This window comes from Acinonyx jubatus, chromosome B2 (genome assembly GCF_027475565.1).
Source record: "Acinonyx jubatus isolate Ajub_Pintada_27869175 chromosome B2, VMU_Ajub_asm_v1.0, whole genome shotgun sequence".
In the NCBI taxonomy this organism is placed as follows: domain Eukaryota; kingdom Metazoa; phylum Chordata; class Mammalia; order Carnivora; family Felidae; genus Acinonyx; species Acinonyx jubatus.
Window position 1 is genome coordinate 144379649 of NC_069385.1, and position 17949 is coordinate 144397597.

The window sequence follows — 17949 nt, forward strand, 5'->3', positions numbered from 1 at the left end:
TCTGTCCTGCATTCGTGCTATCTCTGTAGTCAGAAAAACTTCAAGGGCTGAATGTAACTCCGTATGGTCCTAAGTTAACAGTGTCTCCCGGGAGCCTGCAGAAGTCGACAAACCCTGCCTGGAGACATGCAACTCGAAGTCCAGCCGTGAGGAATTCAAGCACCATGGGACATAACCAAGAGAGCCGGCGTAATGACAGTGATAGTTGCTAAAGGAGACTGGAAGGCAATAAGCATTCATTGGCGATGAAGAGGGTCACCACGTCATGAGGAAAAGGTTCAACTCACCGGAAAGATATAAGATTTTTAAACTTGAATGTACCTGACAACATATCTTCAAAACGTCTATATAGCAAATTGACAGAGCTTCAAGAAAATGGAAAACAATCCACCATCACCAGGGGAAATTTTTTTTAACAAATTTCTCTCTCAGTAATTATTAGATTGACCTAATGTAAAATAAGAAGGCTAGTGTATCATTTTAACAGTAAATTTAATAAGCTTAAGCTAATAAGCATATGTACATTAGACCAAAAGTTGGAGAACAATCTTTTCAAGCGCATATGGACTATTTACAAGTGTTGATCATATGTTAGGTCTCAAATCAAGACTCAACAGGAGACTCCTGGCAAAGACAGCAGAGTGGGAGGACCCTAAATGGATCTTGTCCCATGGGTACAACTAGACAACACTCACATCAGTGCAGACAACCCCAAAAATGACCCAAAGACTGGCAGAAGAGCCTCCACAACTAAATGTAGAGAAGAGGCCACATTAAAGAGGGTAGAAAGGGTAGAGACATGGTGTGGGCTAAACCCCACAGGTCTGGCTACCAGAGGGAGGGAGCCATGGTTTCAGAGAGGGGCAAGAAGCAGATTATCACACTGGGGAGCCTACTTGGTTCCTTGAAAATGGACGAACCTCTTGCCAGAGTCATCAGAGAGAGAGAGAGAGAGAGAGAGAGAGGGAGGTCGTAAATAAACAACCCCCCCAAAAGAGGAAAAGTAACAACTGACACCACAGAAACACAAAGAATTGTAAGACAATATTAAGAAAAATTCTATGATGACAAATTGGACAATCTAGAAGAAATGGATAAATTCCTAGGAACATATAACCTACCAAAACTGAATCAGGAAGAAGTAGAAAATTTCAACAGACCAATTATCATTAATGAAATTCAATCAGTAATCAAAAAAAACCCAATAAACAAAAGTCCAGAGCCAGATGGCTTCATAGGCAAATTCTACCAAACATACAAAGAAGAGTTAATACCTGTTCTTCTCAAACTATTACAAAAGATAGAAGACGAAAGAAAACTCCCAAATGCATTTTATGAGGCCAGCATTACTTTGATACCCAAACCAGATAAAGACACCACTAAAAACCAGAGGTACAGGCCAGTATCTGATGGACACAGATGCAAAAACCCTCAACAAAATACTAGCAAACCAAATCCAACAATACATTAAAAAAACAAAACAAACATTCACCATGATCAAGTAAGATTTATTCCTGGGTTCAAAGAGTGGTTCTGTATTCACAAAATCAATGCGACATATCATATCAATAAAAGAAAGAATAAAAGCCTTATGATCATTTCAATAGATGCAGAAAAAGCATTTGACAAAGTACAACATCCATTCATGACAAAAACCCTCCACAAGATAGGTTTAAAGGGAACATACCTCAACATAAGAAAAGCCATATATGAAAAACCCACAGTGAACATCATAATCAGTGGTGAGAAACTCAGAGTCTTTCCTCTAAGGTCAGGAACAAGATGCCGATGTCCGCTCTCACCACCATTATTTAACATAGTATTGGAAGTTCTAGCCACAGCAATTGGACAACATAAATAAAAGGCATCCAAAATTGGTAAGGAAAAAGTAAAACTATCACTATTTGCAGATGCCAGGATACTATCTATAGAAAACCCTACAGACACCACCAAGAAAATACTAGAGATGATAAATGAATTCAGTAGGATCACAGGATACAAAAGTCAATGTACAAAATTCTGTTGTATTTCTATATACTAATAACGAAGTAGCAGAAAGAGAAACTAAGGAAACAATCCCATTTACAACTGCACCAAAACCAATAAAATCTCTAGGAACAGAAGAGGTGAAAGACCTATACTCTGAAAACTATAAAATACTGATGAAAGAAATTGATGACGACACACCAAAAAATGGAAAGACATTCCATGTTCATGGATTGGAAAAACAAATATTGTTAAAATGTCAATACTACCCAAAGCAATCTACTATTCAATGCAATCCCTATCAAAATACCAAGAGCATTTTTCAGAGCTAGAACAGTCCTAAAATTTGTACAGAACCACAAAAGACCCCGAGTAGCCAAAGCAATCTTCAAAAAGAAAAGCAAAGCTGGAGGCATCACAATTCCAGACTTCAGTTATATTTCAAAGCTTCATTAATCAAAATAGTGGGATACTGGCACAAAAATAGACATAAATCAATGGAACGGAGTAGAAAACCCAGAAGTGAACCCACAACTATATGATCAATTAATCTTTGACAAAGCAGGAAAGAATATCCAATGGGAAAAAGACAGTCTCTTCAACAAATGGTGCTGGGAGAACTGGACAGCAACATGCAGAAGAATGAAACTCGGCCACTTTCTTACACCATACACAAAAATAAACTCAAAATGGATTAAAGGCCTAAATGTGAGATCTGAAACCATGAAAACCCTAGAAGGGATCACAGGCAGTAATTTCTTTGACATCAGCCATAGCAACATTTTTCTGATATGTTTCCTGAGGCAAGGGACATAAAAGCAAAAATAAACTATTGGGACTTCATAAAATAAAAAGCTTCCGCACAGCAAAGGAAACAATCAGCAAAGCTAAAAACATCCTACCGAATGAGAGAAGATATTTTCAAATGACACACCTGATAAAGGGTTAATATCCAAAATATATAAAGAACTGATATAAGTCAACACCAAAAGAACTAAACCAATTTAAAAATGGGCAGAGAACATGGACATTTCTCCAGAGAAAACATCCAGAGGGCCAACAGACACATGGAAAGATGCCCTCAACATCACTCATCATCAGGGAAATACAAATCAAAACTATAACGAGATACCACCTCACACCTGTCAGAATGGCTAAAATCAGCAACACAAGAGACAACAGGTGTTGGCGACGATGTGGAGGAAAAGGAACCTCGTACACTGTCGGTGGACGTGCAAACTGGTATGGCCACTGTGGAAAACAGTGTGGAGGTTCCTCAAAAAGTTAAAAATAGAACTTCCCTACAATTCGGCAATTGCACCACAGGGTGTTTACCCACAGGATACAAAAATACTAATTCAAAGGGATACGTGCACCCCAATGTTTTCAGCAGTATTATCTACAAGAGCCGAATTAAGGAAGCAGCACAAATGCCCATCAACTGACGAACAGATAAAGAAGGTGTGGTCTATATATACATGATGGAATATTAATTGGCCATAAAAAAGAATGGAATCTTGTCATTTGCAACAACATGGAGTAAACTAGAGAGTATAATGCTAAGTGAAATAAGTCAGAGAAAGACAAATACCATGTGATCCCATTCAGATGTGGAGTTTAGGAAAGAAAACAAATGAACAAAGGAAAAAAAGAGAGAGAGAAAAGAAGAAACCGACCCTTAAGTATAGAGAAGAAACGGATGATTACCAGAAGGGAGATGGGTGGGGGAGGAGCGCAACAGATAAAGGGGATTAAGAGTACATTTATCATGGTGAGCACCAAGTCATGGACAGATTTGCTGAATCACTATATTGTACACTAATATAACACTAGGTTAACAATACTAGAATTAAATTTAAAAACTTAAAAAGACTCTACAAACTTTATAAGAACCTGAAGGAAATAAATATATGAGTAAAAAGTAAGGAAAGAGAAAGTGAACATATAACAGAGAGGATCAATAAAGCCAAACATTCATTCTTCAAAAATAATAAACCTGAAAAATATTATTTGAGATTCATTGGAGAAGATGTAAGAAAAAACAGGATAAAGAACATTTATGGATGACAAGGGAACACAAGTACAAATAAAGAAAAAAATAAATTATGAACAACCTTATGCTACGGTGTTTAAACAGAGGGAATGGAAAAGTCCTAGAAAAATAAAACTCCTTAAGAAGAAGTTAAAAAACTCTATAGCCCTATAACCATTACAGAAGTTTTTAAGAAGTCTCTACAAAGAACACCTGGCCTAAAGGGCTTCACAAAGTCTACTAAACATTCAGGAAAATGAATTTTTGATCTTACACAGACTTCCAGAGAACAGAAAAGGAAGGAACACTCTCCACCAGATGTCATGAAGCCAGCCCAACCTTGATACCAAAACCAAACAAGGACAGAAGAAAGGAAAATCACAGTACAAGCTCACCCATATACAAAAATGCAAAAGCCCAGGCAGCAACAGATGTAACAAATATTAAACAGAAAATAAGCTATGCCAAAGTTGGTTTGTCCCGGGAATTAAACTTGATTAAATATTGGCAAATGTAAGATTAATAGAATCACTGTATTAACAGATTAAGGAAGAGAGAACTATTTCAACAGATGCAGAGTTCAATCCATAAGAAGTTAATTCATAACAAAAACTACTAGCAAACTGAAATAGAAGGGAATTACCTTGAGTTGATGAAGCAAATATTATACGTGATGAATTTTGAAAGCATTTTCTTCAAGATCACAAACAAGGTAAGCACGTTCAGTATCACCACTTTTTTAATGTTTGTTTATTTTTGAGAAAGAGAGAAACAGAGCATGAGCAGGGGAGGGAGACACAGAATCCGAAGCAGACTCCAGGCTCTGAGCTGTCAGCACGGAGCCTGACGCGGGGCTTGAACCCACGGACGGTGAGATCATGACCTGAGCTGAAGTCAGATGCCTAACCAACTGAGCCACCCAGGTGCCCCACAGTATCACCACTTCTACGGAACTGAAAACATTAGCCAGTGTGATGCACCAGAAAAAGGAAGTTTCTAGAGGAAATAGGAAAAGCAAAATGGTGACAATCTGTAGATGAGGCATTGTGAGTCTACCGTAAATTTGAAAGCATCTCCAGATACATTTAAATTAGTTGCTGGATACAAAAGTCAAAATTAGAAAGTCACTTGCATTTCTACACAGCAACAATCAATTAGAAAATAAAACTGGTACCAAAAGTTACCACTTATGGTAGCAAATAAAAAGTCTATGCAACCAAATCAAATAAAATATGTAAGACCTTGATGACAAAACTTGTGAAACTTTAAAGGCATTAAAGAAGAGTTAAATAAAATATATAACAGATTTATGGATAAGAAGACTCAATATTGCAAAGCTGTAAATTCTCTTCCGATGGAGCTCTAGATTCAATAAAATTCTAATAAAAATTTCAACAAGATTTTTCTTAGAACATGGCAACTTGCTCCTATCACTTGATTTGAAAGAGCCAAGGCAAAAGAATATGCAAGGTATGTCTGAAGAAAAAGGACAGGCTGAGAGACCAGCCCTACCACATGTCAAGATGTGTTATAAAGTCACTGTAATTTTTCAAAATCAGTATTGCTCACGGACAATTAGATCAATAGAACAAAACAGAAAGCCCAGAAATGGACCCAAATACCTCTGGAATTTATGTCAGAGAGGGCATTACAGACCAGTGAGGAAAGGGTAGGCTATGGATAAGTGCCCTGATCTGGAGACGATCAGTTCTGTCTCCAGAAAGAAAGAAAATCAGATTTTATCTCAGAATATACAAAAAATTAACTCCAGGTAGATGAAAGGCAAAGTTTAAAAAATAAAACTATAAAAGCTCTTGAAGGCTAAGTAGGAGAATAATCTCACGCCCTCAAGTAGGGAAGGATTTCTTAAATAAGACATCATAAGTACAAATTACAAAGGAAAAGACCGATATATTCAATTACTATAGGTTAAAATTAAGTTCTGTTTATTGAAACACATAAGTAAAAAGACATGCCGCACACTGTAAAAAGATATTTGTAACAAATAATGATAAACAGACCAAACATTAGGAGCCCTAATATGCAAAGAACACTCAGAAACAAGCAAAAAGGATAAGCAAACCAACAGAAAAATAGGCTAAACACCAAATCAGATTTTCACTTACTATCAAACACGATCAAATATGAAAGAACGTTCAACCTCATTATCAGTCATCTGGGAAATGCAAATTAAAACTTTAATGAGGTACCATTACACACCAAACAGGTTATTTTCAAGTTGGACAGTACCCAGCATTGGAGAAAATGTAAACGTCAAAAGAAAAAAATACATATAACTACCATATAAAACTGCAGAGAGCAGACATTGGGAAGACCTTTCTGAAAGTCTGGGCTTGCTTAGGGGAGTTAAACATGCACATGCCCTACGACCCACCAATTCTATGTCTGGTGGTGATTATGAGAGAGGTTCCTCTCTGGTGTATGTACAGAAACGTTCACGGCAACGCTATGTGTGAAGCAAAAACACCCCAGATGGCTTACGTATCCATCCACGTGAGAACAGAGTAATTCACCTGCTCTGCCCACGAAATGGATACCACGTAGTGGTGAAAAATGAACGAACTACCGCCAAACACATCCATGTGACTGTATCTCAGAAACAGAAATGTAAACAAAATTTGAGGAATACATGCTATACGATTCTATTTATCTAAAGTTTAAAACCGTGTACTACTGGGGCGCCTGGGTGGCTCAGTCGGTTAAGCGTCCGACTTCGGCTCAGGTCATGATCTCTCAGCTTGTGGGTTGGAGTTCCGCGTCGGGCTCTGTGCTGACAGCTCGGAGCCCGGATCTTGCTTTGGATTCTGTGTCTCCCTCTCTCTCTCTGCCTCTTCCCCATTCATGCTCTGTCTCTCAAATATAAATAAACATTTTTTAAAAAACTTAAAAAATGTACTATTTTGTATATGGACACATCCCTGTGTTTTAGACTATAGAGAAAAGCAACAAAATGATTAACAGGAAACCCACAGTAGTGGTTACCCCAGTGGGAGAGAAGGTGAGGAGGGAGGGCAAGGAACTTGTAAGATTCCAGTAAGACTCCATTTCTTAAGCTGAGTGGTAGCTGCACAGGTGTACATCATCTTATTTTTTTTTTTTATAAATATGCATGTTTAGGGGTACCCGGGGTGGCTCAGTAGGCTGAGCGTCCAACTTTGGCTCAGGTCATGATCTCATGGTTCGTGAGTTTGAGCCCTACATCAGGCTCTGTGCTGACAGCTCAGAGCCTGGAGGCTGCTTCGGATTCTGTGTCTCCCTCTCTCTGCCCCTTCCCTGCTCATGCTCTGTCTCACTCTGTCTCTCAATAAGAAATAAATGTTAAAAATTTTTAAAAATATGCATTTTTACATGGTATAATTCACAAGTTTAAAGAATCTACTTAGACCGTTCTAATCTGCAATTTTACCCTTTAGAATTTACAAATACAGACGCCTTCTAGTTACATTGTAGGTTATATTTTCTAGAGGGATAAGAAGGGTCAATGCCATTTAGAGAACACATATGTGAGTGTACTTGCTCTTACCAGTGCCGTGCGAGGTAATTAAAATTAAACTCAAACTGGCTCAACACATCTCCTCCTAGGGTACAAGAAAAATATGTACATTTGGTCCGTCAGAGACAATATGTAGCATGCTTCCTTAACACAAATTTGGATAATTCAGGTTATTTATCACATCGTCACACGTTTCTGTTTGTTGTTTCAGATATAGGCATATCTTTAAGAAAAAGGCGATCTTTTATATCTTAGGCCGTGAAACATATGAATTAAGAAAAAATACCCGTATTAAGAGTTTTTCACTTGAAGGAAAGACAAACCATGAAAGTTCTTTAAAAACCCCATTCACCATCTACTTTGGATATTGGGAGGTAATTTACTACGGGAAAAAATGGAAGATGCCACTTTAAAGCTGAAATATTAGGTGATATTAGCTAAGGAGTTTCAACCTGATATAAAGTAAAGCTTTTCTAAATTATGACACAAGTCAATGATGAAATGTGATTTTTTTAAATAAAAAAATACACATACGCAACTTTTCGGAAATACATTTCTATGTTAAAGTATACCCATACTATGAATTATTAAGATAGCTAGTTAGTATATGTACTGGTAAGATAGGATAAAAAAATACATATTTTACTTTAAATATTTGGGGTTTTTTTAGTATAAGTTGAATTTTACACACACACACACACACACACACACACACACACACACACCCACGAATGAGAAAGAGATAATGCACCAAGCCTACAGGAACTATGCACGTCTTTGCCCAAGGACGCTCCCAGAAGCATTACTTACTATCTAGACACCTGCCTGTTTATTAGACATTTCACAAAGTGACTTAATACCTATTTCATAGAGTATGAAAACTACATTTTTACTCAAGGGAACCACATAGCCAGTTCTAATTCATTATGAAATGGTCTCAGTTAAGGAGAAAGAAGCAAGTTACTAAAATAGGGGAAAAAAATACAGAGTTAAGATAGTGACTCCATAGCAAGTGAGATATAACCACTGCAAAAGAAAATTTGGCAAGTGTAAATAGTACCGAAGTCACCAGCCGAATGCGCCTCCGAATAAGAGCCATGAAAATCAACCTGAAAAAGAAAGAGAAACACCCGATGTGTGTGTATGTATACATCACAAACTGTAGCCCAAACCCCTACCCCACAACCAAACCAGTAGTGGGAAGGTGAACGTCTGTCTAACCGAATGAAATGCTAAGGGTACATACGGATGGACACAATTTTCAAAGCCATGTTTCATTTTATTATTTTATTTTACATTAATAAATATCTATTCTATTAAAATACTTATTTTATTCGTTCACAATTATATTGGCCACCGAGTTGTATACCTGTTGTCTGGTAGTAAATAAAGCTATTGCAAATGTTTGCACCTCAGAGGATATATACACAATCTTGACTGAGTCCAAACATAAGCTTCTCACAGAATGGTACTAATGCCAACTGGTGACCAGAAGGGACTCCCAGAAATAAGTCACCAGGTAAGATCGTCATTTTCAGTTTGGGGAATGGCGTTTTCATACAGAACATTCAAAAAGATGGGCAAAATGGATGAAGGGGGGGAAGGAGGTACAGGCTTCCATTTAAATGGATTAATCACGGAAATAATAGGTACAGCACTGGGACACAGTGATGGTAGTATAGTGGTGTTGTGTGGTGACAGATGGCAGTGACACTTGTGAGCTCGGCATAATGAACCGAGACGTCCAATTGCTATGTTGTACACCTGAAATTAATGTAACAGCCTATCGACTACGCAAAAAAAATTTAATTTGAAAAGGTAAAGAAAATTTAATAAAAGAAAAAAACAAACATGCGGAACCATTACTTTCAAATAGAACTAAGTGGCAGGTCTTCACATCCTTATTAATACACAACATGAATAAAGCATGAAATTTCCCCAATATTGTTTGTGACTAAACAGAACATCCCATTTATCGCCGTTTTCAGTGCACATTAGTGAATGGCTAATGCCTGTGTGATGAATGTATAGGCAGCAGGAAGATTAAGAGGCATAAATAGTAATGGATGGAAATCTAACAAATCCTGCTTTGGGCAAGAAATCTTGCTTCCAAACAGTAGCCAAATTATGGGAAGAGCCCAAATGTTCCTCAACTGATGAACGGATAAATAAGATGTGGTTTATATACACAATGGAATACTACTCGGCAAAGAGGAAGAATGAAATCCTGCCATTTGCAACAATGTGGATGGAACTGGAGGGCGTTAGGCTAAGTGAAATGAGTCAGAGAAAGACAGGTATCACATGATTTCACTCATATGTGGAATTTGAGAAACTTAACAGACGATCACAGGGGAATGGAAGGAAAAACAAGATAAAAACAGAGGGAGGCAAACCATAAGAGACTCTTAAATACAGAGAACAAACTGAGGGTTGATGGGGGTGGGGTGCAGGGGAGAGGGGAAAATGGGTGATGGGCATTGAGGAGGGCACTTGTTGGGATGAGCACTGGGTGTCGTATGTAAGAGATGAACCACTGGGTTTTACTCCTGAAGCCAAGACTACACTGTATGTTAACCCGCTTGAGAATAAATAATAAATAATAAATTATTCTTAAAATAAATAACATGACCTCTGAATAACCTCAAGTTTTCCTCTCCTCTAAAAGGGTGAGTTTTTAATCCTGGGTGGGAAACACTCCCATAGCATCATTAACCCAAAGACAGGTACTCACGGCTGCCATTGTCCTGAGGAACCCTTGCTGGATCCCCAAGCTGTGCCAGCTGACATCGGCCACCATGTGAGAGGTGATTCCCAACAAGAACGCCACCAATTTCTCTGTGTCCTGCCAAAGAAGCAAATTAGAGTCCTAGGTGCTTGGGTTGGTCTATAAAAATCCTATTAACAGTTTTAATAAGTATGATTTCCATTACTGAGACTTAAACACTAAAATTAGAGGCAGGTACGTTGTAGTTTCCAGTTACAAAAACCACAAAGGACTCTTCAAAATATTTTACAGATTTCAGATTAATTACCCTTGGAGCAAAACAGTGAAGTGACATACCCCAAACATTTTTAAGTGGTTTATTCAGATATTAACTGGCCATATGCTATGTTTGGCATTGAAGGTATGCAGGGGTGGGGGTGGGGGGCAGCCCTCCCAGAGCCTGGCGTGGGGACGGGGGACAAACAGAGTAGATGCAGACATAAGCAAGGGACTCGGCAGATCTAGAACAGAATTTCTTCTTGGCTTTAGGGCCGTGCCTACCTTCTCCCAAGGAAGAGGGTAGTTCTCTCGGATGTAATGAACGCTCGCATTCAGAAATGGGGTCCAGTGAGTGCTCTCAGACACATCATGGAATTGCCCTGATGAAACAAAAGGTGTCAGGAGTCTGTCTTTAAAAGCTGGAGATTCCCAATCAAATCTGCCGCCACTCCTGCCCACTACGACCCTCCTTCCTCCTCCTCCCCTCCGAGTCTCTTAGTTTCTTCTGTTGATGTTCAGAGGAAGCCTCTAGAACAGAAGAGCCAGCACAAAGAGAGAGAGAAAGGAGCCTGAACTGGCTCACAGCATCTTGAAATCACCTGGGCTGCCATGGAAGCTGGAAGGGTTTCCAATTCTGTGCTCTAAAGGGAAGGAGAGGAGGGGGCGCCTGGGTGGCTCAGTTGGTTAAGCATCCTACTCTTGATTTCAGCTCGGGTCATGATTGCTCGGTTTGTGAGATCGAGCCTCACATCAGGCTCTGAACGGACAGGATGGAGCCCGCTTGGGATTCTCTCTCCCTTTCTCTCTGCCCCTGCCTCAAAACAAAATAATTTAAAAAAATAATAAAGGGAAGGAGAGAAGGGGTGTGTGGTGTGAGGGGAGGTGCAGTGGGAGGGGGGTGTATAGGTGTGGGGGGGTGTATATGTGCATGTGTGCAATCTCCATCCATCACAGTCCACCCCACCAGCACAAAAGACAAAAGTAGATATACTCCAAAGGCTTTCAAGTATTTTAATTTACAACAATTGTTTTATAATGGCACCGGCCCCAAGCATCAGCTGAGTGTCTGAATTCCCTTTATTTCCACAGCGGGGATAAGAAAGACGGGACCAGACATCTACTCGAAAACTCCCAAAGCCACACATTCTTCCTGGGGTGTCCAATGTCACGAGGGGCAACTGAAACCAAAACTCCAGAGTTTAGGTCCCTCTGTCACTAAAGTAAAAACAGCCTAACCAGTTTTCGATCATTGGTTTTTGTGGAAATGATTTTCAGAGACATTGCAACTAAGAAATTTGATTTGTGCTAATGGTTTTCCTAGAGATAAAACTTATAATTCCTATTTTATAGAACTCAGTACAAATCCAAAATTAAGTATAGAGGTAACCGTTTTGACAAACCTCCCCTTAACCAAATTGCCTTTTGTTCCCCTCTGGAATCTGACCAGAAGCAAAAGAAAGCCTACCCGGGGCCGGGGGGGGGGGGGGCGGTGGCAGCCAGCAGGTACCTGTCCCCACAGCCAAGCTGTGTTACAGGAGTCGGCAGGGTTCCTTCCATTCCTCGCTAAGATGGTCCTCATTGTTGTAGTTACAGGATTTGTTCAGTACTAGGTAAAGTGATGCAACGGAAGTGTAAAAACAAAGCTGTTTCTTTGGCAGCTGAGCATTTGAGAACATTTGCTTTTGAAAGAGGCCATAAAAGTGAATCCCTAAACACGAAAGAGACAGGTGCTGTGGAAGTAGGTATGTGTGAGACCAAGGGGAAATCTGGAAAATTTCATAAAAGTCTAAGTAAGAGGAGTCTGCATCGAATTCCTCATAATTGGCACATATTTTATAATTTTTTTATTTTTTTATTTTTTGAGAGAGACACAGAGTGCAAGCAGGGGAAGGGCAGAAAGAGAGGGAGACACAGAATCCGAAGCGGGCTCCAGGCTCTGAGCTGTCGGGGCAGAGCCCGACTCGGGGCTCAAACCCATGAACCATGAGATCATGACCTGAGCTGAAGTCATGCTTAACTGACCCAGGCACCCATATTTTATAATTCTAAGCGACCTCACTGATGAATTGGTCTGTGCTGTTTGGGGGAGGGCATCTACCACTGTGGGAAAAATGGGAAATGCAGGAGAGTGGGGACCCCTTTTATACTCTTCTCAAAGCCTGCAGTACTGTGTGTTTAATTGGTCTCTTAAAATGGCACATAGTTAAGCAAGTTTTCTCAAGTTTAATTGACAAAAAAAAAATCTTTTTACTTCTTTTTTATGGAAGAGATCAAGGAACTGTTAAATTATCGAGACATTATAGCTCCCTGAACACAGTGTTGGGAAGGGCTAAAGAGGAAATAGGTTTAAAAAAAAAGCTGTAACAAGCACGCAAAACAATAACAAGATTAAGAAGGATAGTTAACAGACTAAGAAGGACACAGAAGAAAAAAAAACTCAACCTTCCAAACGTGAGAAATACAAAAGCTTAGTTATCTGGGGTCATGACTACAGGTGTGGCACTAAACATTCCGCTGACCCTATGAGCGTCACTGTATTAAACCAAACATTGGGATAATGGCTATGACTCCAAGATTCCAAAAATGGTTTACGTGATGACCAGTGTACTGGATGTCTTCCATTTGTCCCTCAGATCCACGGTCACCCTTCTCTGCCCCACCCTGTGCCCCTAGGACCTGTTCAACTGGTCTCGTTGCCCTCCAGCTTTGCTTGGGTTTGGCCAATGGGGAGAGCACAGAGGAGATCAAAGAGAAGGGAGAGAGAGACAGATGGGGGTATTCATTTTCCCAGCTCCCCTGCTGTGGGGTCACAGGGACTGGCTGTGTCCACAGCTGAAGGTCTGGCCCCAGCAAGTGGTCCCCCCCCATGCAGCAGCCTGTCCACTAACTGCCCCCTCCCTGCACTATCCTCCCCAGTTCTCTTATATTGTGCCCCTGTCTTTGTAAATGGTCACCTTATAAAACACCCCAAATCACTCCACTGGGGAGCACCTTCCATGCCTGCTGGGGACTCCGACTGACACACCCATAAGCCCAATTTGCTGATAACACCACCTCAGGTCTGCAGAACACTTGACAAAATAATACGCATTAACACCAACAAAAAATCCAGTAAAGAGGCAAGGAGGCATTTTTTACTACGTTACAGGTGCGGAAACAGAGATTCAACACGGCCAAGAGTTTTTGAAAGTCACATGCTAACAGAGCAAGAACCCAGACCCTTCAATCTCTTTCAAAATGTTTTCTCTTCTGCCACAAAGCAGTAAAGTAAGGGCGCACAGGATCGTGAAAATTCTCAGAATTTCCGTGCTCGAGTAGGTAGGATTTGATTACGTGGAAGATGCAGCTAACGCGAACCAAGTCATTGACCAACAATAGTGGAAAATATAATGTGCCGTGTGTTTTAAATCCTAGCCATTCCTACCGCTCAAGTGAAGGTGACATCGTGTGGTCTGTAACACTCCACCTTACCTCTTTCGCAGATGCTGGGGTAAAACGCATCAGGAAACACGGCTCCCGCCTGATACGCGTCCTGGTGTTCAAGCAACAGCTGGGGAGCAGGAAAACGGAGAGATGAGGGGCAAGAGGCAGCAGCCTGGGACAGGCCCACCAACAACAGGAGGATGGAGGGCAGGCATACATGATAATAAAAACTCACGCGTAATCCAAGACAACGCCCTACAATGGAGAACCTTGGGTTCTGTCCTAGCAAACACAGGCGGATCAAGAAGTAGCAAAAATCACTTATTTGCTCCGTTCACCCAACAGAGCGGGATGTCCCCAAGGCTAGTTCGCCAACTGCTTTGTAGAACGATTTTCAATGATCCGGTGAAAAATCAGTGGAAGAGAGGAATACAGACATACATACGTGTACATAAAATACACACATACACACAATATACACACATATACATTTACACAGTTGACCCTTGAACACAGATTCGGACTGTGCAGACCCACTTATATGCAGATTCTTCTCACTAAATGTAGTGGAGTACTCTAAGTGTATTTTCTTTAATGTATTTTCTCATTAATGGTTTCTTTACCTTGCTTTATTAGAAGAATACGGTATATAATACATATTATACAAAATAAGTGTTAATTGACTCATCAGTAAGGCTTCTGGTCAACAGTAGGCTATTAGTAGTTAAGTTTTGGGGCGTCAAAGTTATATTTGGATATTCAACTGCCTGGGGGATTGCCCCCACCCTGCCCCCACAGCCCCTGTGTTGTTCAAGGGTCGACTACGTACACACAAGTTTATAGCTGCTACCTGTGCTTTAGAGTAAGGTTATGTCTTTTGCGCTTGGGGAGGGAGGGGTCTTCCTTGGGTGACTGGCTCACTCCATTCCATTCTGACCCCCTTCAGGGGGCCCCAGAGGTCACTAGAGGCTAGAAAGCAAAGACTACATTTCCCAGACTCCATGGTGGAACCCCCCCCCCCGCCCCCCCCCCGCTTCTTCAGCTAGCAGGAAAGTGCCTGGTTTTGCAGCAGAGGTCGGAGGGGCCCAGGTGTTCACAGGTAGAGTACAGAGCACCTATTTTGCTAGTAATGAACATGGCTGAGGTGACAAGGTCCTGGAGCCAACAGTCCAGAAGGCGGCTTCTTACTCTCCAGACTGTGTAGGAGGCAGTTGGATCTGGATCTAGCAACTGGGGCCATGGCTGTTTGACTAGGCACAGGTGACCCTGGCAGGCCAGTTCGGGGTGTCGTTCTGGGAGCCCTTCCTGGATGCTCAGCCCAGAACCTGCTCTTCGAGCACTCACACGTCGTCAGCACCGAGTTCCCCAATCCTGGGCATTGAGCCCCTCTCAGCAGAAGCTAGCCAGAGGGGTTTCTGTGATCTGCAGATGAACTCTGATGGCCAAAATGGGCAAAGTAAAAGCTTGGCAACCTAAACTTCTTAATTTATCCATAAGGACTTACTAATCCCCATCACCACCACGATGTTTGGCTCAGAGATGCACGTTTGATGAAAGCTAGCTCAGTTAGAGCCCTCGCCGAGACTCCTCATCTCGAGCCAAGGGGAGGACACCCTCTTCCCTTTAGGGATTTTCAGCTTCAAGGCTGAGTTCTGGATGGCCCGTGTCCCCCACGGGGAGAGAGACCGCCACTTGACCTGTGGGTGGAGCTCTGCTCCAGGGCTGTAAGTTACGTGGGCCCCTAAAGTCTCCTTGTTCTCTAAAGGTAGCTCGGGTTGGACTTTTGTCACCGCAAAATAATAGTTACCTTTATTGAATATTTACCTTGTCAGCCACTGTCCTAGTTACTTTACATGATAAAGACTCTAGGTGAGGGAGAGCCTGTTACTTAACATTAAAACAGAATTCTGAAGTAAGTTTCGAAAAGTAAATGTGTCAGCAAAATAGGACACTGCCAGCGGGGTGGGGGGAAATGTGGGGGAGGATGCGTCCTTCAGACGTAAAAATGTATTTTTAAGCTACAGAAATAAAAGTAGTAGGATCCTGGCATCGAAAGAGATCGAAGAGAGTCAAGAAACGGACTCAAGCATACAAAGCACACAGTGAAGAGGAAAGGGGGGGGGGGGGGGCGTAACCAACAAATGGTGTCATCGCAACCCTGGGGCCGTGAGGGTTCCAGCGTGGCATAACAAAAGACAGATACGAGGTGACTTAAAGAGTTAAAGGCAAAACAAGAAGCCACAAAATTAGGACCAAACTTAAGGAAATAATTGCACAACCTCAGAGTGGGAATGATTTTTCTAAGCAAAGCATACAGGCAAAATCCATAAAAGAACAGAACGGTGCACTGAAGTACCCCAAAATGTAAGCATTTTGCGTGGCAAAAAGCACCAGAAGCAAATTTAAGAGAAAAATAACCACGAGAATCATTTGATACATGATGGGGGCTCATATATTTAATAAGTCATTTTTCCACATCAAGATAAATATCCTAATTGAAAAACAAGAAGATATAAATGATTCACATAAGTACTAGAAATAGTTGATAAGCACTTGAAAGTATATTTAACCTCATTCTTAATTCACTAAAATGCCAATTAAATCTCTAACAAAATACCATCTTCCACCTACCAAATTAGCAAAAATGAAAAAAAAAAAAAAAAAAACAGGCTCCAAAAGTGAATGTTTCCAAACCTGAAGATACCTATCAAGAAATTTCAATGAAATACATGAGCAATTAAGGATATTAATCCTTCCTATAGGTCTTTCCTGTTTAGTTTTGTCTCGTTTCTGGGCCAAACGGACTCCACTAGCAGTGCCAGGGCTGAAGGGGTTTGCCAAACATGGTTAGGAAACTGGCCACAAACAAGGGGACTGAGCACGTAAGAACACGTATCAAGAACGACAAAGGCCAGCCTTCTCACTGTTGGAGAAAGGAGTCACAGATACAGACATAAGAAGGCTAGAACGAATCCGGTGATGATGGATCATAACTGGAGATATTTTGGGGTGAACTCATGGTTTTAAATAAATAGGCAGATAAATAGACACCAAAGCCAACTAGAGGCAGAATCTGGGACAATGGAAGCCTCAACATAAACAACAGTAATGTAATACAAACCATTAAAAAGAAATCCGTGAACGTATATGGATATAAGTAAATATACGAATGCGGAAGAAGGAAAGGCTCTACTTTACAGTAGAATGTCGATAAACGTAGAAAGAATAATGGAATAAGATAAACAATTTGGCCACCATCATAATAATTATTTCAGGCAAGAATTATCAATGGATGCTAAAACCGATGGGAAAAACAGGGTATTTACATTACCTTACTATCTCTCCCCATAAAATATTTACTTGCTAGTTAAAAAATAGAAAATACTGGGGCGCCTGGATGGCTCAGTTGGTTGAGCATCCAATTTTTGATGTTGGCTCAGGTCATGATCTCATGGTTCATGGGATTGAGCCCCACATCAGGCTATGCACTGACGGCGTGGAATCTGCCTGGGATATTCTCATTCTTTCTTTCTCTCTCTCTCTCTCTCTGCCACATCCTCTCCTCCCCTCTCAAAATGAATAAACCTTTTGAAAAAGTAGAAAATACTTATTAAGTTTCCATTGTAAAAATGGAAAGACCCCATCTTACCAAAAAATTAACATCACTAAGACTTCTGCTTCCGGGAAGATCGAAGAGATGCACTTTTCTTATTCCCTCTTGCTAAACATAACTAAGAACCCGGGATGTTGTGCGCAAAGTGAGACTTAGAAGCCTCTGGAAGGTGGAGGGAAGTATGCAGATGGCTGGGGAAACTCAGGACCTGAAGACGACACCGTGGAGAGTTCTCTTGATTTTCTTTTGGCCTCTTATGTCCCCAACTGGATACCAGAAAAACTAGAAACTCCTATGAGCATAGACTAAACACACAAATGAAAGCCACAACAAAAGCCTGTTGTAACCATGCGACCAGGAAAGAGGCAGACTAGCAAGACAGAAAACTTTTAGAC

General features: G+C 40.8%; 1 protein-coding gene across 5 annotated transcripts in view; it reads right to left on the bottom strand.

Annotated features, from left to right (window-relative positions):
- The window catches only part of GPLD1 (glycosylphosphatidylinositol specific phospholipase D1), a 64672-nt gene that overhangs the window by 36077 nt on the left and 10646 nt on the right, over nucleotides 1–17949 (bottom strand). For all 5 annotated transcript variants that reach the window (XR_008298777.1, XM_027040414.2, XM_027040412.2 and 2 more), the window contains exons 4-8: nucleotides 13990–14068; nucleotides 10801–10898; nucleotides 10267–10377; nucleotides 8593–8641; nucleotides 7563–7617 (exon numbers count right to left, since the gene is read on the bottom strand). Coding sequence is in view for 4 of the 5 variants with exons in the window: in XM_027040414.2 (XP_026896215.2) it covers nucleotides 7563–7617; nucleotides 8593–8641; nucleotides 10267–10377; nucleotides 10801–10898; nucleotides 13990–14068 (392 nt within the window). In the remaining variant the exon portion in view is untranslated. The remainder of the gene's footprint in view (nucleotides 1–7562; nucleotides 7618–8592; nucleotides 8642–10266; nucleotides 10378–10800; nucleotides 10899–13989; nucleotides 14069–17949) is intronic.